Below are 20,488 nucleotides of genomic sequence, written 5' to 3' on the forward strand. Positions count from 1 at the left end.
CTTTGCATGTGACCGACTCAGGTTCCATTTCAGGCACCTCATATGGTCCCCTGAGTTCCACCAGGAGTGATGCCTGACCGCAGAGCCAGAAGTACGCCCTGAGCACCACAGGATGCAGCCCAAAACTCCCCCCAAAAAAGAAGAACTTGCTTCCAGACTACTTAGTCGGAAAGCATCTGTTTCTATATCAGTACTTTTTAAACTTTTTAAAAAGTATTTCATTTTCTCAAATAAAATTGTTCATTAATCACTACATAGCAAACAAAAAGTTGAATTAACAGTTCAACTACTCATGGTTTCCAACAACAAAGACAATTTGGTTCTTTTAATAAAATCATGAAATCTAAAGTTGTGTGAGTGACAGATACAGCTGAAGGGGCTAGAGTAGGGTAGAGTGTAGAGCGTTTGCCAAGCCAACCGACCAGGGTATGAATCTCTAGTACTGAACATGGTTCCCCTAACCCCACCAGGAGTGATCCCTAAGCACAGTGAGTGGAATAAGCACTGAGCACTGCCAAATATGGCTCCCCCAAAAAAGTAGCTTTATATCAGCTTCAACGTGTTCTTTTACATGTGTAAATATTATTCACAAGAAAAGAAATACCAAGAAAATGCAAGAAATACAAGAAAAGAACCACAATATTACTCATCATATTCATAAAATAATCGTTTCAGAAAGTTGGTCACAACAATTATACTTTGAGGTTAGAGCGTCGATTTGCATACAGATCATCAAATGAATTCTAAAATCAAGTTAGCTTCTGACATACATTTGTAAAACTGTTCAAACTTAGGGCTGAAGAGTTGCTACATTGAGTAGGCTGCTTGCCTTGGTCACACTGACCTAAGTTTGATTCTTGGCATTCCATTTGGTCCCCCAAACACCGTCAGGAATGATTCCTAATTGCAGAACCAAAAGTAAGCCCTGGCAACGCCAAGTGTGGCCCCAAAACAAAACCAACCAAACAAAAAGAATTATTCATACTTTAAGTAGTAATATAGCACTTAATGAATACCAGCAAGTGATTTCTGAACTCTAGAGATCAAGGCTGATGATAGCATATAATCAGGTGTTAAATATTATAAAAATTAGTTTCATCCAGGTTTCAGACTGTTACTATTTCACATTAACTCTAATGTACATCCTACCCTAAAAAAATTCATAAGTTTCTCAGTGTGATCTTTTTTTTTTATGTCCACAAAGTCTCTATGGCTACAATTTCAGGAAATATTCTGATAAGCTAATGGCAGCTCAAATAAAAATCACTTTGCAAATGAACTGGTAGTATTATGACAACTTTCACTGAAAATGCATTCTCAGCTTTAAGAATAAAAATATGCCAGAGAGACAGCACAGTGGTAGGGCATTTGCCTTGCAAGCGGCCGATCCAAGACCAACAGTGCTTTGAATCCCAGCATCCCATATAGTCCCCTGAGCCTGCCAGGAGCAATTTCTGAGCAGAGAGCCAGGAGTAACCCCTGAGTGCCTCCAGGTATGGCCCAAAAACCAAAAAATGTTAAAAAAAAAAAACATGTAGGGTGAAGCAATAGTTTATTATGGAAATTGAAGAGCTTAAATAAACTTCAGAATGCAACAAAACATTGAAATCCAAAGTTAGGTGATTCAATATTATTTTTCACCAATTAAACAAATATCAGACTAGAAAAAGAGGGAAGCATTAATCTTGTTAGATTCAGTTAACTAAAGCCACAAATTGTTCTATTGAACCTTTAACAGAACCTATGTCAAATTAATCAGCAACATTAACTAGCTTCAATATGACTGGTTGTTTCTCTTTCTTTTGCCATTAAAAACAGAACAAATAAATAAGCCAAAGACTGGAAATGTAGCTCAGCAGTAGGATACTTGCCTTGCGTGACTAAAGCCCAAGACCAAAAAAAATTTTTTTAAATTTTACTTTAAATCACCAGCTACGGGCCCAGAGAGATAGCACAGGGCATTTGCCTTGCAAGCAGCCGATCCAGGACCAAAGGTGGTTGGTTCGAATCCTGGTGTCCCATATGGTCCCTCGTGCCTGCCAGGAGCTATTTCTGAGCAGACAGCCAGGAGTAACCCCTGAGCACCGCCTAGTGTGGCCCAAAAACCAAAAAAATAATAAAAATAAAAATAAATCACCAGCTACACATGCAGCTCACTTATTAATGTTGGGGCTTGGGGGGAGGGGTTAACATAGCCAGTAGTGCTCAACAGTTAGTCCCGACTCTGAGCTCAGTAATCACTCCTGGGAGTGCTCAGGAGACCATATGAGATGCCAAGGATCAAACCCAGGTCTGCCACATGCAAAACAAATGTCCTATCAGCTGTACTATCTCTCTAGCCCCAGTTCACCCTAATGGGTAATGCATCCCCCCCCCCCAAAATTAGGGCAGTTCTACAATGTACCCAGAACTTCTGGGTACTATTTGTTACAGTAATAAAAAAAAAATAAAAAAAAAAAACCTCCACTTCAAAACTTAATAGTTGAGGGGATATCATGAATTTATAACTAAACAAGTAGGTGCTCAATTGAGCACATTCTCTGCTGTTCACATCACAAGGTATGGTACATACTTTCTGACATTCCTTACATTTTTATAAATATAACTATTTTATTTCCAAAAATCCAAGTAAATAATACTTAAATAATCAAGAGTTAAGTGCCAAAATTATAGCTTTGAATTGTATTAGTAATTCTATCGAAAAAATATTTTTCTTATTTTTAAAAAATATTTCCTGGGCCCGGAGAGATAGCACAGCGGTGTTTGCCTTGCAAGCAGCCGATACAGGACCAAAGGTGGTTGGTTCGAATCCCGGTGTCCCATATGGTCCCCCGTGCCTGCCAGGAGCTATTTCTGAGCAGACAGCCAGGAGTAATCCCTGAGCACTGCCGGGTGTGACCCAAAAACTAAAAAAAAAAAAAAAAAAAATATTTCCTTTAAACCCATAAATAACCTCATGTGTCAAAAACTTCATTTCTAAGAATACACATTAAGTACACTTTGTCATGCTGACAATTTGATTGATGTTAAGAAAAAGTCAGGAGATAAATTAATTTTGCATTTTTGACAAGGAGTATTGTTCTATAAATGCATTTATTCTGTTTTATATCCACAATTAAATACCTATTTGTCATATCTCCTTAGATGGAACACAACTAGTGTAAGATGTTACCAGCGCCATATTATTTTGATTTATATGTACCACCTTGAACTCTTTTTTTTTTTGGGGGGGGGGGTTTTGGGCCACACCCGGCATTGCTCAGGGGTTACTCCTGGCTGGCTGCTCAGAAATAGCTCCTGGCAGGCACGGGGGACCATATGGGACACCGGATTCGACCCAACCACCTTTGGTTCTGGATCAGCTGTTTGCAAGGCAAACGCCGCTGTGCTATCTCTCCGGGCCCACCACCTTGAACTCTTAAAAAGTTTTATTTTGGGAGCCAGAGAGATAGTACAGGAATTGAGGCATGAGTTTTGCCTGAAGTCAAGCCCTGGTTCAATACAGTCCCCTGAGTACCACCAGGAATGATCCCTGAACACAGAGCCAGGAGTAAGCACTAAGCGCCATTGCGTGTGACCAAAAAAAAAAAAAAGGAACAAAAGTTGAACTTTGGATGCAAGAAGCATATTTCAATTTAGACTGAAAAGATGGTATCAGAATTTCTAGTGATTAAGTTGTTTGATAGGCTATCTGGTAATAATAATAGTAGATAAATAACTTCTCAAATAATCTACATTAAATAAAATGTAACTATTGTTTGCTATTCATATTTTAAAACTATTCATAAGGCCTTAGGGTCATCCTTTTGATAGTTATTACAATGTGCCGGTTAATGAGAATATTTTTCCCCTGGATTTGAGCCATGCCCAGTTGTCAGCTATTTGCAAAACATGTGCCACCACAGTATAAGTCTCTGGGTCCTGTAAAATTGTATTTTTGAGACTAGACAGCACTGTTCACTGTTTGTCCCTATGATAAGTTATAGGGCCTCATCACAATAATTAATTAATTCTTTTTGTTGTTGTTGTTTTTTGAGGCCACACCAGTTTGATGCTCAGGGGTTACTCCTGGCTAAGCACTCAGAAATTGCCCCTGGCTTGGGGGGACCATATGAGATGCCGGGATTCCACAGTCCTTCCTTGGCTAGCGCTTGCAAGGCAGACACCTTACCTCTAGCACCACCTCGCCAGCCCCAATTAATAAATTCTTAGTCCAAAATTAAACTCATTTTTTTGTTGTTGTTGGTTGGTTTGGTTGTTTTTTGGTGGGTTGGTTTGAGGTTTTTTTTTTGGGGGGGGTTGTTGTTTCTTTGTTTTTTTTTGTTGTTGTTGTTGTTGGTTTTTGGTTTTTTGTTTTTGGCTTTTTTTTTTTTTTTTGCCACATCCAATGCTCAGGGGTGACTATTGGCTCTGCACTCAGAAATTACTCCTGACAAGCCAGGGGGACCATACAGGATGCTGGGATCAAACCGATCTAGGCCACATACAAGGCAAACACCCTATTCACTGTGCTATTGCTCTGACCTCTAAATTCAAAAATAAAAACTTAAAATGTGAGATTTTAATTTCAATATTTTTAGGACCAGAGGAATAGGACAGCAGGTAGAATTTGCCCTGTGTGCAGAGGATAATCCCCAGCACCACCCCCATATAATCTACCAAGTCTACCAGAAGCAATCCCTTAGCACTGAGACAGATGTGTCCGCCCAAGAGAAAAAACATTTTAAAAACTCAATCAGAGAATTGCTAGCATGAATCTCCTACTCACAAACTTTTATTAATGAGATCATAAGTATGAGAAGAGGGCCAGGGAGATAGCTCAAGAGAATGGATTCCTAGCACTATACAGTTCTCTGAGCACTGTCAGGTAGGGCTCAAAATTTCTTATAACTATCATAACAAATATAATAGAATTTACTTTTCATTGACCCAAATTTAACAACTAAATTTAAAAATGTGTCTGTTGGGCCAAGGATTTTTTTGTTTGTTTGGTTGGTTGGTTTTGTTTTTTGGGGCCACACCCATTTGATGCTCAGGGGTTACACCTGGTTAAGCGCTCAGAAATCACCCCTGGCTTGGGGGGACCATATGGGACGCCAGGGAATCGAACCGCAGTTCTTCCTTGGCTAGCACTTGCAAGGCAGACACCTTACCTCTAGCGCCACCTCACCAGGCCAAGGATTTTTTTTCTGTTTTCCCCATATTTTGCTGGGCCAATGCAAACAACGGCAATTGCCATTATCACACTTTTACTACTGTAATTTTTTTTAATACTTATCCTTTAAGAAATAACAAAAAAGCTTACTGAACTTAAAAAAAAAATAACTGTAGGGCCCAGAGAGATAGCACAGCGGTGTTTGCCTTGCAAGCAGCCAATCCAGGACCAAAGGTGGTTGGTTCGAATCCCGGTGTCCCATATGGTCCCCTGTGCCTGCCAGGAGCTATTTCTGAGCAGACAGCCAGGAGTAACCCCTGAGCAATGCTGGGTGTGGCCCAAAAACCAAAAATAAATAAATAAATAAATAAAAATAACTGTAGTAGAATGCCTGTCTCGAATACAGGCAGGGGATGGGAAGGAGGGGGGCATTGGGTGTGGGAATGTTGCACTGGTGAAGGGGGGTGTTCTGTATGTGACTGTAACCCAACTATAATCATGTTTATAATCATAGCTTTAATAAAAAAAAATGTGCCTGTTGGAATCCAGAGTGATAGCACAGGGGTAGGGTCTTTGCCTTGCACGTGGCCAATCCAGGACAGCCCCAGGTTGGATCCCCGGCATCTCATATGGTCCTCCAAGCCTTCCAGGAGAGATTTCTGAGTAAAGAGCCAGGAGTAACCCCTGAGTGCCACCAGGTGTGGCCCAAATTTAAAAAAAAAAATGTTCCTGTTATGATGGTAGGCTGGTATGATGTGGTGGCATGGAATGGACTCTGGGAACTATGGCGGAGGGAGGTTAACACTGGTGATGGTATAGGTGCTGAAACATATGTGTAAAACTCAACTATGGGGACCGGAGAGATAGCACAGCGGCGTTTGCCTTACAAGCAGCCGATCCAGGACCAAAGGTGGTTGGTTCGAATCCCGGTGTTCCATATGGTCCCCCGTGCCTGCCAGGAGCTATTTCTGAGCAGACAGCCAGGAGTAACCCCTGAGCACCGCTGGGTGTGGCCCAAAAACAAAACAAAACAAAAAAAAAAAAAACTCAACTATGAATAACTTTGTAAATCACAATGGTTTAAGTAAAAATAAATTATAAAAACAGAAGTAGATTGCTGTGTTGGCAGAGATGTGCATAGAGCCAGAAGTAACCCCTGAGGCGGCAGGGTGTGACCCAAAACACACAAAAAAGGGGGGGGGGGCAAAACAGAGCCAGAGAGACAGCACAACGACAGGGCTTTTGCCTTGCATGCAGCTGACCTGGAACGAACCTAGGTTCAATCCCTAGTTTCCCGTATGGTTCCCTGAGCCTGCCAGGAGTGATTTCTGAGTGCAGGACCATGGGTAACCCCTTAGTGCTGCAGGGTGTGGCCCAAACCAAAAGAAAGAAAGAGAGAGAGAGAGAGAGAGAGAGAGAGAGAGAGAGAGAGAGAGAGAGGGAGGGAGGGAGGGAGGGAGGGAGGGAGGGAGGGAGGAAGGAAGGAAGGAAGGAAGGAAGGAAGGAAGGAAGGAAGGAAGGAAGGAAGGAAGGAAGGAAGGAAGGAAGGAAGGAAGGAAGGAAGGAAGGAAGGAAGGAAGGAAGGAAGGAAGGAAGGAAGGAAGAGGCAGAACTAACATCGACACCACAGAGTCAACAATAAAATCATGGGATAAACTTTAACAACCAAACTTAAAAAGGTTGGGGCAGGAGTGGGGAGAGACTTGGGATGGATTCTGGATACATTGATGGAGGGAGGTTGACACTGGTGGTGAGATCGACACTGAAACATTGTTTGTCTAAAACTTAACTGTGAATAACTTTGTAAACCACAATGCTTTAATTTTTTAAAATATTTAATCTTTTAAAAAGAATGATATTATTTCTCACTGCTATGTGTTGAATTGAAAGCAACAGTCTCTGAGGGTCTTTTTTGTTTTGTTTTGTTTTGGTTTTTGGGCCACACCCGGCGGTGCTCAGGGGTCACTCCTGGCTGTCTGCTCAGAAATAGCTCCTGGCAGGCACGGGGGACCATATGGGACACCGGGATTCGAACCAACCACCTTAGGTCCTGGATCGGCTGCTTGCAAGGCAAACGCCACTGTGCTATCTCTCCGGGTCCCTCTGGGGGTCTTTTATAAACCAGGAACTTTCTGGCACTAAAGATATAGATATAAATAAAACACCCTGCCCTTTAGAAGCATGACAATCTAAGGAAGAATAATTCATCATTTCAATAAACCTGGAAGAAATATGCCGAGGAAATAAAGAGGTGAAGTAAGGACATAAAGAAGTCAGGCTAATCCCCCCAAGATATGGAGAAAGTCATCAGCCTGCCTGGTGATGGTGCCTGAACAGCCCTGAAAGATGAGGGAAAAGGAAGTGAAGAATAGAGGAAACTCTGAGCTAAGGCATCCACAGCACACTGGGTGAATGAAAGTAGAAATAGGGGCTTTCACAAACTAGGTTCTATCAAGACCCCTAGGGTTCCAGTGGCTTTGGTCCCTTAAGTTTTTCTCTCGCTGGAGGTCTGAAGAGATAGCACAGTGGTAGGGCATTTGCCTTGCGGTCATCTGGGACAAATCCGGCTTCAATCCCCGGCATTCCTATATGGTCCCAGAGACTACCAGGAGTAATTTCTGGACACAGAGCCAGGAGTAACCCCTGAGCACCACCAGGCGTGGCCCAAAAACAAACAAACAAAAAATAGTTTTGCCTGGGTCCGGAGATAGCATGGAGATAAGGTGTTTGCCTTTCATGCAGTAGGTCGGTGGTTCGAATCCCTGCATCCCATATGGTCCCCTGTGCCTGCCAGGAGTGAATTCTGAGCATAGAGCCAGGAGTAACCCCTGAGCGCTGCCAGGTGTGACCCAAAAACAAAACAAAACAAAACAAAACAAAAAAAGTTTTTCTCATGTTATCCTTCCTATTCCTAACAGAGGGACAGTAAATTCCACCATCTGGGATTTACAAACATGCAACCATAGAAAGGGGCCAAGAAATGAACAATGGCTACAGCAAAAACCATGACATGAACTGGGTGCTGAAAGAAGGTAAAGTGAAGTGCATGATACCCTTTCACTGTGCAAAACACAGCGTCTAACAGGAAGAAAAGAAAAAGTGTCTGCCTTAGAGGAAGGCTGGTGGAGGGCAGAAAAGAAACTGGGGACATTGGTGAGAGGAAGTGGACACTGATAAAGAGGTGGGTGCTAGAACAATGCAGGACTGAAACTCAGTCATAAATAACTTTGTAACTTTGTACTTCGTGGTGATTCAATAAATTTAATAATTTAATTAAAACGAAAAACCACGAGGTGAGAAGCAGAGACTGACCTCAAGGATTCACAGGAATAATTCATGCAAGACCATTTAGACTCTATCTCCCATGAGAACCTACAATACACCAATATATTAGCAGGTGGTCAGAGCACTGATCCAAGGCTCACTGTTAGCGAGTTATTTTTGGCTGGAAAGAGAGAGAGAGAGAGAGAGAGAGAGAGAGAGAGAGAGAGAGAGAGAGAGAGAGAGAGAGAGAGAGAGAGCAAACAGCAGGCTTGCAGGCATCCAACCCCAATTCAATCCCTGGCCCAGATATGGTCCCCTAAGCTTTGCTAAGAGTGATTTCTGAGTACAGAGAGCAAGAAGTACTGCCAGGTGTCTACTCCCCCCAAAAAAGTCATCTATTTTGTATCCTGCTGATAAAACAGAAGACTATGTGATAAATCAATTTAGAAAAATATCTCTCTGATATTTTCAAAATAAGTTTTTATGTTAAAAAGAGAAACATGGGGCCGGCGAGGTGGCACTAGAGGTAAGGTGTCTGCCTTGCAAGCGCTAGTCAAGGAAAGATCGTGACCGCGGTTCGATCCCCCGGCGTCCCATATGGTCCCCCAAACTAGGGGCAATTTCTGAGTGCTTAGCCAGGAGTAACCCCTGAGCATCAAACGGGTGTGGCCCGAAAAACCAAAAAAAAAAAAAAAGAGAGAGAGAGAGAAAGAGAGAGAGAAACACAGGGGCCGGAGAGATAATTTGGAGGTAAGGTGTTTGCCTTTTATGCAGAAGGTCAGCAGTTCGAATCCCAGCATCCCATATGGTCCCCCGAGCCTGCCAGGAGCGATTTCTGAGCGTGGAGCCAGGATAACCCCTAAGTGCTGCCAGGTGTGACCCAAAAACCAAAAAAAAAAAAAAGAGAGAGAGAGAGAGAGATAAACACACCTGGACCAGAGTGATCCACAGCAGTAGGTCATTTGCCTTGTATGCAGCTGGCTGACTCTGGGTGAACCTGGGTTCTATTACCAGCATTCCATATGGTCCCCAGAGCCTGCCAGGAGCTATTTACTGGCAGGACCAGAAGTAACCCCTGAGCACTGTCGGGTATGGCCCAAACACTGGGCGGTGGGGGGGGAGAAAAGCACACCTATAAAATGGATATTTGGAAACGGCTGCATTACTCAGCCATACCTAGGAGAATATGTTAGAAGGGATGTTATTAGTTCAATATTTAGCAACATCCAGAGATATGAAGAGAAAATACTTTGTGCAAAAAGAAAGAAGTAATAATTACTATCACAGTGAGTGAAGTTAGGAAAGAGATAGATACAGAACAATTTCCCTCACATTGGGGATATAGAGAAATATAGGAAGGGAGCAACAAATGGTCAAGGGCAAGAGAACAGGAGAACCAGACGACAGACAGAACCAAGCTTATTATGGATGGAGAGGTGGAGGGGGGACAGGAGGCTGAGAGGAAGAAACTGAGCTAATGCTGGAAGGAAGGAGACTGGTGAAGGGTGTGGTATTAGTGTTACATGCATGAAACCTCAAATAAAATTTTAAAGAGAAAAAAGTTATAGTTTCTTTTTTTTTTAAGTTATCGTTTCTAACCTTGTTTTTTTTATACAGCAAGATTACTACTTCAAAGATCATTTCATCTGACATCTCTGCACATAGATTTTCAATAATGTTTACTGGTGAATGAAAAGATGAGTAGATTTAAAAATGTTTGCAATGGGGCTAGAGTGATAGCAAAGTGGGTAGGGTGTTTGCTTTGCATGCAACAGACCTTGGTTCGATCCCCAGAATCCCATATGGTCCCCCAAGCCTGCCAGGAGTAACTTCTGATTGCAGAGCCAGGAATAATCCCTAAGCACCTCCAGCTGTGGCCCAGAAACAAACAAACAAATAAAAAAGTTTGCAAACTAAATTAAAAAAAAAGATAAAGACCTACAATTCACATTAAACTTAAACTTAAACAATAAACTACTTTATTTTGTTTTAGGTTTTGGGGCCACACCGGCAGAGCTCAGGGGTTACTGCTGGCTCTGCATTCAGAAATTACACCTAGTAGGCTCGGGGAAGTATAAGGGATGCTGGGGATCGAACCCAGGTCAGCTGCATGCAAAACAAACATCCTACCCACTGTGCTATCACTCTGGCCCTGAAAATACTACTTTGAAAGTATATTTGCAACCCCGGTTCACAGCCGAATTAGTACAAAACACAGAATCATTGACAGATGCCTGAATAAAGAAACTTGATACATAGATGTAACAGAATACTATTCTGGGCCAGGAGCCAAAGCACAGCTGAAAAGGTGCTTGATATGCTCATGGACAGCCTGGGTTCAAGCAACGGTATCCTATTTTGTTCCCAGAGTCCACCAAGAGTAATTCCTGAATACAGAACCACGAGTAAGGGCTGGAGAGATAGCATGGAGGTAAGGCATTTGCCTCTCATGCAGGTCAGTGGTTCGAATCCCAGTGTCCCATATGGTCCCCTGAGCCTGCCAGGAGCGATTTCTGAGCATAGAGCCAGGAGTAACCCCTGAGCACTGCCCGGTGTGACCAAAAACCAAAAACAAACAAACAAAAAAAAATAAGAACCAGGAGTAATCCTTGAGTACCACCAGGTGTGGCCCAAAAACAAAAACCAAAAAAAGGAAAATATTACTCTGTCATTCAAAAGAGGAAACCATGCCTGGGAGAACAAAATGGATGGAACTTGAAAAGAAATAATGCTAAGTAAGGAAGTGAAAGATAATTACTATCTGGTTTCACTCATGTGTAGATGCGAACAATTAAAGCAAGTAAACTGCCAACACACACAGCAAAACTAATTCCCAGATGTGGTGAAAAGAAGTGGCAGTTACCAGAGGGGAAGGTGAGGGTGAGTGGGAGAAAAGAGAAAGGTCGTTTTGGGGTGGACTGGAATTTTGCTGATGAGAATGGAAAGTATCATACACATTTGGAGATGTGAAACTAAGCCCCCCGAAAGTCTACATTATCCTAAGTCAATGATAGGTCAAGAAAACCACGGTAAAAATAAACCAGCATTTAAATATAATGCCCAAATCAATCAAAAATAAAGGTATTCCATCAAGCTTCCTCTTTTCTTACATTCCCAAAAAAAAAGGAGAGATTGACCCTCTCAATCAAAGCTCTATCCTAAATTTAGACCAAAATATTTAAAAAGATATTAAAATTCATCTAAATATCAAACACAAGACAGATCAATCTGTAGCTATCATGAACTGGATATTTGACTCTGTCAAGTACTTCTTCAGGACCTGATGTTTATATAGTTGATTTCAGATCATTAACCCTTTATTTTTTTTGGGGGGTGGGTTTTTTTTTTGATATCTTAATTTAAGCACCATGATTACAAACATGTTTGTAGTTGGGTTTTAGTTATAAAAAAAGAATACCCCCTTCCCTTCACCAGTACATTTTCACCACCAATGCTCCCCAACTCCCTCCTTCCCGGGATGTTTTTTGTTTGTTTGTTTGTTTGTTTGTGGGCCACACCCAGCAGCGCTCAGGGGTTACTCCTGGCTCTGTGCTCAGAAATCATTCTTGAGGGCCCGGAGAGATAGCACAGCAGCGTTTGCCTTACAAGCAGCCGATCCAGGGCCAAAGGTGGTTGGTTCGAATCCCGGTGTCCCATATGGTCCCCCCGTGCCTGCCAGGAGCTATTTCTGAGCAGACAGCCAGGAGTAACCCCTGAGCACCGCCGGGTGTGGCCCGAAAACCCAAAAAAAAAAAAAAAAAAAAAAAAAAAGAAATCATTCTTGGAAGGCTCGGGGGACCAGATGGGATACTGAGAATTGAACCTGGGTCCGTCCCAGGTCAGCTCAGCAGTATGCAAGACAAATGTCCTACCACTGTTCTATTGCTCCGGCCCTAAATATCACTTTATTTTTGATGTTTTCTCATTTAGCATATACCATACACCATCTAATTCTATGGACCTATAAATATGATTTAGCCATTCAAACTTTCAGCTCATAACTAGTCTGTGTTGCATCTTTTTAATTATCGTCAGTACACCAGGAGCTAATTGGTACATGTTGTCCCTTATTCAAAGTCTTCATCTAAGCACTAAACTCCTAAATAATGCTATCAAGTTAATAACTACTTGGTTTCACACTAAAACAAGAATTACACTAATGCTAACATTTCTAGCAAAAACTACCATTCCCACAGATTTACAAGATTCTGTTCGTTATTCCTGAGAAGTGATACAGTCAAGATTGGGGAAAAGATAGTGTATTTACTTTCACAAATTCAGAAATTAATTTAAAAATTTAAAGCATTAAAAATAAACCATGAGAGTTTATTAAAATTAAATTGTTGGGGCACAGTGGGGAGGGTGTTTGCCTTGCAAACGGCCAACTTGGGTTTGATTCCCAGCATTCTCTATGGTCCCCTAAGCCTACCAGGAGTGACCCTGAACATGTTTGGTGTGTCCCAAAAACAGATCCAAAAAATTGAGTTGTTCATTTTGTAGAATTTAATTTTTCCCATTCCTGTCTTAAAAATAACTTCAAAAAAAATAACTTCAAAAATAATTTTAGGGATGGAGGTAGTACAGCAGGTAAGAGACTTGCCTTGCATGTGCAGTTGACCCGAGTTCAGTTCTCAACATCCCATATGGTCCCTGAGCATAGCAAGGAGTGAAATCCTGTGCAGAGTCAGGACTAACCCCTAAGCACTGCCAGTGTGTGGCAAAAAAAAAAAAAAACTTTAAATATTCAAAAAATTTAGTGATACTTTTAAATCCTAATGAGTTAAAAAATTAAAAGCATGCTTTTTCATAAGAAAATACTAAAAGCATTATTCAGTAATATGTTTTACACTGCCCATAGACACAATAAATACATATTTGCAAGACTTTTTATTAGGCATTCTATGTTGGGTGAGAGGAAGAGAATTAATTGGGGTCAAGAAAATAAGAAATTAAAAAACAGGGGTAGGAGACATAGTACAGGAATTAAGGCATTTGCCTCACCCATGGTTGATCTCAGTTTGATCCTGCAGACCTATCTGGTCTCCTAAGCCGAGTCAAAAGTCCTGAGTGGCCAGGTGCAGAGTGCAGCACACCCCACCAAAAATAAATAAATAAATAAATAATTGAAAGCACACCTATATTCAAAGTGAAGATTTGAATCACAACACTGTCCTTAAATTATAACTTGGAACAAAACTTTACCTTTTCTATCTTGAATCCTGAGGTTAATTTTAATAAATTCCATTCCATTCAATTTAACAACTTCACTTTTAATAACTGCATTTAGTCCCGTCCCAAAGCTGCCAAAGACCAGAGTTCATTGGCAATAAGAGATCCTTCCATTGCCATGAAGAAAATGCACTTGATCTATCAAAACATCAGTGGTGCATTGATGGATGAATGGACCAATTACTTTTCTCAAGCACTGTTACCACCTCTCCCGACTTCAGACATATCTGCCATTTTCAAACTTTTAGAAACATTACAGAGAGAAAAATTCTTGCTATGGCCAGGAAGGACAGACATACTGAAAAAATTTTGAGAGGGCTTAGCTTCATGACTTTCAAAATTAATTCCTATGAAACACTTCATGTGGGTCTGCTCTTTGATTTTGAGAGGGAAAGAACTGTCCTAGGAAGATGAAGTTCCAAGGAACCCGAAAGCACCAACCTCCCCAAAGTACATCTCTCCCAGAATGGCATCATTTACCATCAGAAGAAAGTAAAGGGGGAAAACTGCTTTTCATTCTAAACAAGCTTCTCAGTTTTTAGCCTAATTCCAACAGTCACTTAAGGCCTTGGGCAGATAAAGTGAGAATGCCAAAGGATGCTCTGCCCCAGTTCAGCCCAGGTGCAGCCAGTTTAGATCGCCCAGGAGGAGGAAACTCTTCTTCCTCTAACAGATTGACAAGTGGACCCCTTGCATCTGACATCGCCCCCACACACACACCCAGAAATAAAACTGCAGAGAAGGCAGCACTTTCCCAACAAGTTTGGGGGGAGTGGGGCTGCAAATTGAGAGCTAACTAAGTAATGCCTCCTGCTTACTTTGGACAGAAAAAAAAGAAAAGAAAAGAAAAGAAAGAAGCAAAACTGGGGTTCAGGCAGCACCCCGTTAGAGCTTTGCAAAAAGATTGCATCCCTTCTTGCAAAAGAAAACCAGGACGCGTGCCCGAGCCTCACCCACCTACCTACCTTCCATGTCGCCGCCGGGCTGGGCTGAAGCCACTGCTCTGCTGCCCGCCGCTCCACGTGCTCCAGCTGTGGCCCCGCGCGGCGCGCAGCTGGCGGGAGATCCCCCGCGCGGGGACTCCCCGGGATCGGGCCACGCGTCGGCGCAGAGCGAACGGGGCCAGGAGCGGGGCCACCCGGCGCTGCGCGGGCTTACAGCGGCACTGGCTGGCGGCCGCTTTGAAGCGCGCCCGGGGTTCCGCGCCTCCGGCCCCCCTGCTGAATGTCAACCCCGAAAACCCCAGAGGATGGAAATGGCGCATCAGTCATCTGTTTCCCAAGCTCTGGTTTTGAGAGGAGAGTGAATGAGAGAGTTCTAGCACCACGGAAAGAGGGGGTGGCCTGGGGGATCTGAATTGCTTTCTGGCAAACTCAAGTTCAAAGAAGTCTGGGGTTCCACAGGGCCAGAGCTGGAACATTTAGTCTAGATTGGAGGATGATAGAGCAAAATACAGTCAATGGGAACTCATTTAATTTCGAAGTATTATGTTTGCTGGATTTAGGGGGAAGTAAGGTTGCTTTTCTTTATTTTATTTTTCCTTTTCCCACGCCTGATAAAAGAAAGCCTTAAGTTTTCAGGAAGTTCTCACATCTTTTAAAAGAGCATTTTTGGACATTTTTTTCATCAGTTCGGTTTTTTTTTTTTATTGTGGCCAAAATGAATTACAAATCTTTCACATTAATATTTAAGGCACATTGGGGTCAGAGAGATAGCACAGCGGTGTTTGCCTTGCAAGCAGCTGATCCAGGACCTAAGGTGGTTGGTTCGAATCCTGGCGTCCCACATGGTCCCCCGTGCCTGCCAGGAGCTATTTCTGAGCAGATAGCCAGGAGTAACCCTTGAGCATAGCCCGGTGTGGCCCAAAAAACAAAAACAAAATATTTAAGGCACATAGTGACAATGAATGAGGGGCATTCCCACAACCAGTGTTGTCCTCCCTTCACCCCTATCAGCTCAATTTTTGCAAATTTTTGGAAGCTATGGTCTCTCTTGTATTTCCTTCTGGGAACTGTGCCATTGATTTGCCATCGTCCACGACACGCTCTTGTTTATGTGTGTTCCTTTCCTACTAGCCTACCTTCTTCCAAATCGGAGCTGAAACATCCAGTGGGATTACATATATAAGGTATCAAGAATGTAAAAAAGGAAATGAGAGCTCAGTAGAATATAGTAAATATAGCAAAGTTAACTCCAAGATGTTAGTCCACAGAGACACAGCCGTCAGCATCTTTCCAACATCTTTCCTGTTTTAAGGAGGTGAAAGAGGCCTTTATGCCTGTGGGTAGAGGAAAAAAAGGTGACCACAGAACCAATTTTGAAAAGCACAACTTTGAGAGGAGGCAATCCAAGGGGGTCACTGTTCAGCTGAAGCTTTGATTTTGTTCTTGTTTTTTTGTTTTGTTTTGTTTTTGTTTTTGGGTCACACCCGGCAGCGCTCAGGGGCTACTCCTGGCTCTATGCTCAGAAATCGCCCCTGGCAGGCACAGGGGACCATATGGGATTCCGGGATTCGAACCACCATCCCTCTGCATGAAAGGCAAAAGCCTTACCTCCATGCTATCTCTCCAGCTCAGCTGAAGCTTTGTAAAGACACTTAGATTGTTTAATTGGACAACAGACGAATATCTGCCCAAAAGGCAACCTTGTCAGAAGTATAGTGAAGGTATAGAGAGAATACAGAGGGGAAAGCATTGGTCTTGCACACAATCAACATGGTTTCAATCCCTAACTTCCCTGAACCCCACAAGAAATGATCCTTGTACAAAGGACAATGTAAACTTTTAGCAACACTGGATGTGACCCCAACACACGCACACACAACTCCAAAAAAAGAAAGTACAGAATGTATACAAATTTGTGTAAATTGCAATTTTGTAAAGTTTCATTTATTTTAAATAATGACTTAGTATGGAAAATGAACTTTATATATTTTGAGCTTACATATATATTTATATAGACAGTATCTATATATATTGCACATTGTGTATACATACAAAATCTATTTTACCTGTATGTCATGTATGTTATGCATGCATAATTTTTAAATAAGAAAACAATTTGCATTGGCTTTGTTTTAAGATCATACACCAGGGAAACATCCCTAAAACAGGCGTGGGTTGGAGTTCGACAGGATAATATCAATTTCAAATCAACACTACACACTAGGTCTAATTTTAGTATTGAAAGGGGAAATTTGTTGTTTGTTCATTTCTAAAAGCAAAAATAGCCCAGCAAAAGTAGAAGAGGAACCGTAAAAATTTAACAGGGATGGTTTAAGGATAAAGAGTTATTTGATTATTAAAGATTGCTACAAACTCTTGTAAATAAAATTTTTAGTTTACAAAAATAAATTTTTGTCTTGCACAAAGTCAACACAACAATATTCTTTATACTTAATAGTTGAATATGTAATTAGAATTCTTTTTTTTTGGTTTGGCTTGTTTTGGGGTCACACCCGGCAGCGCTCAGGGGTTACTCCTGTCTCTATGCTCAGAAACCGCTCCTGGCAGGCTTGGGAGACCATATGGGATGCCGGGATTCAAACCACCGTCCTTCTGCATGCAAAACAAACACCCTACCTCCATGTTATCTCTCTGGCTCTGTAATTACAATTCTGTGAATGATTAGTTTTTAGTATTTTGGACTTCAAATAGAGAAACTTAAGAGAAAAGATGAAAAATAGATTAATAAAATAATTTAGTAGCTATACCTCCACCCTTAAGGCAGTGGAAATTGATTCCTCACCCCTTATGTAACTCTGAGTGTCATGTTGTGACTACCCTCCAAAGAGTAAAAAGAAAGGGGGGAAAGGGGTAACTTTATTAACTTAAACATGATGAAACATGGTGAAAACATGGCCAATATACTAGGTGATAAAGCATATTGCTAATAAACATTCTTGATATGACGTGATCAGAATGGCACTTTACCTATGTCAACTTACACCCCAAAACCCACAAACCTGCTTCAATTAGAAAAACATTGGGGCCGGGCGGTGGCGCTAAAGGTAAGGTGCCTGCCTTGCCTGCGCTAGCCTTGGACGGACCGCGGTTCGATCCCCCGGTGTCCCATATGGTCCCCCAAGCCAGGAGCAACTTCTGAGCACATAGCCAGGAGTAACCCCTGAGCGTTACTGGGTGTGGCCCAAAAACCAAAAAAAAAAAAAAAAAGAAAAACATCAAATTCCAAAAAGGGATACTTTGTGGTTCTAAGCTTTATAGGTCATGTAAAGGTCATCAACCTATCTGACTGGGCCAGCAATATAGTAAAATGGGTAAGGTACTTGCCTTGCTTACAACTGATTTCAGTTCAATCCCTGGTAGCCCATATGGTCCCCTGAGCACTGAAAGGAGTTATCCCTGAATGCAGAGAGAGTAGTAAGCCCTGAGCACAGGCTGGGTGTATCCAAACCCCAACCTCAAAAAAAAAGAAAGAAAGTCTATCAGTCATTAAAAATAAAAAAAATCTGGGCCCGGAGAGATAGCACAGCCGAGTTTGCCTTGCAAGCAGCCGATCCAGGACCAAAGGTGGTTGGTTCGAATCCCGGTGTCCCATACGGTCCCTCGTGCCTGCCAGGAGCTATTTCTGAGCAGACAGCCAGGAGTAACCCCTGAGCACCGCTGGGTGTGGCCCAAAAACTAAAAAAAAAAAAAAAAAAATCTAAGAAACTGTCCCAAATAAGAGAATCCTAAATAATGACAACTTAATGTAATATGGGATCCTGGATGGAACCATGAAGCAGAAGAGAGAGAGGAAAAAAAAAATTTAGGAGGGCCAGAGAGATAGTACAGCAATAGGCCATTTGCCTTGCATGAAATCAATCCAGGACGGACAGTGGTTCAAATCCCAGCATCCCATATGGTCCGCCATACCTGCCAGGAGCGACTTCTGAGTGCAGAGCCAGGAGTAACCCCTGAGGGCCTCCGAATGTGACCCCTCCAAAAATATATATATATTAGGGTAAAAACTAGAGAAATCTAAATAAACTATGCACTCTGCTTTACTGTAATGAATCAATATTGGTTCATTAATTCTGAGAAATATACCATATTTATGGAAGGTGTCAGCAGTTGGGAAACTAGACAGATGTACTTAAAAACTCTCTGAAAACTTTTCCTGTAAATCTTTAGATATTCTAAAGTAAAACTTTTCCCGTAAATCTATTCTAAAGTATTCTAAAGTAAAACTTACTTTGAAAGTGTGAATGTATACTTTCAACAAAATACTGCTTACCTGGTCAAAGTCTCTTCTCATAATAGTCAAAGTTCATTATAGAGAACTTACAAATTGATCCTGAGGAGGATCAATTACTTATAATAACTGAGAAGTTAGTAAAACCCGAAGATTTTCTTTAATTAAAACCGAGGTGACAAAATCCCTATGAAGAGAATACTTAAATCTGCCTTCACGATCGTCATCATCCTAAAAGGGAGCAGTTGCTACTAGGCCCCATAACTGACGCGGGTGGATCTGACTCACTGAGTCACACTGCATGCCTTGGGCTGTGGTAGGTTTAAATAACAGTGACTAAAACTGAAATCACTGACAAAGGCTGCTCCTGGACCATCTGAGAGTCCAATCACAGAGTCAGCTCAAAGGAACTAAAACTGAAAACTCTTAATCTCACCCAAAATAATCATTCTGCACCATGTCTGAACTTTGGACTCATAACCCCCAACCCATTCAAAACTAGCTTAGGGACTGAATCCCTGTACCTGAGCTCTGCCAGGATCCCCTGAGCTCTGCCAGGAGTGATCACTGCTGAGTATATAGCTCCACCACCATCACAAAAACACAAATAACTAAATAAAACAGGGCACATATATCCTGTCAGGTGGCCAATGAATGTCCATTAAGGAACCCTGAAAGTCAGGACACTTCTATCCTATGAAACATCTACTCTTGCTCCATCATCCAAATCACGAGGGGGGGTGGGCAGAAGCAGGCTAGGGTAGAGAATTCTGCCTTCTAGTTGTTTTCTTTTTTATTTTGTTTTTACTTAAAGGAAGACTAATTCTTCAGCAGTGATATGTCTGGTCCATGATGGGAAGAGAAGGACCTCTCAACATCATTCAGTACCTGAAGACAAATGATGAGATGTGCCTTTGGAATGCTAAAGTCTGCCTCATTCTTGTTTACTGTGGGTAGAATCCAATTCCATAAACATTGGGGCCACTCAGTTCATCATTCCTGGGAAGAAAGATCTAGAATATTCTTTCTTCTAGATTTCTATAACATGTTGGGCAGGGGGGATGATCACAAAATTTTCTCTTAGGGCTTAATGTACTCTGCTTCCTCTCAGTTCAACTGTCCTTGTTCCCTCAAGGATCTCCATAAGCTCTAAACGTCTGGGTTTTAGGGCCACACCCGGTGACACTCAGGGATTACTCCTGGCTATGCGCTCAAAAATCGCTCCTAGCTTGAGGGAACCATATGGTTGGGATGGCGACGCCGGGGGAATCGAACCGCGGTCCGTCCTAAGCTAGCGCGAGCAAGGCAGACAGACACCTTATCGTTTGCGCCACCGCTTGGGCCCCAATTCTTTTTGCTTTGCGAAAAAGGCGCGAGAGCGAGGGAAGCGCGAGGCACCGGCACGACCCCGCCCACCAGGTGTGTGCTGGGGCGTGGCTCTGTCCGTAAGCCCCGCCCACCGCGCTCGTGATTGGCCACCGGGCACGCATGCGCTCTTGGGTAGCGCGTCCGCTCCCAACCCGTAAGGTTGCCCACCAGGCCCTGGCGGTTTGCTCCGCTGGCTGGAGGGGGACATGGGGAGACTGTGGGCGGGGGCAGAGGCAGGAAGGCGCCCCCCCTGCGACGCTAGCCCGTGAGCCACGCGTG

The 20,488-nt window shown here is 42.5% G+C and overlaps 1 protein-coding gene across 1 annotated transcript in view; it reads right to left on the bottom strand.

Moving 5' to 3' along the window:
- Positions 1–14,620, bottom strand: part of IKZF3 (IKAROS family zinc finger 3) — a 98,580-nt gene extending 83,960 nt beyond the window's left edge. Inside the window, exon 1 of the mRNA XM_049766910.1 lies at positions 14,614–14,620. Coding sequence (XP_049622867.1) covers positions 14,614–14,620 — 7 coding nt within the window. The remainder of the gene's footprint in view (positions 1–14,613) is intronic.
- Positions 14,621–20,488: the final 5,868 nt, after the last annotated feature.

The sequence above is a fragment of the Suncus etruscus genome, chromosome 1 (assembly GCF_024139225.1).
Source record: "Suncus etruscus isolate mSunEtr1 chromosome 1, mSunEtr1.pri.cur, whole genome shotgun sequence".
Classification (NCBI taxonomy): Eukaryota; Metazoa; Chordata; class Mammalia; order Eulipotyphla; family Soricidae; genus Suncus; species Suncus etruscus.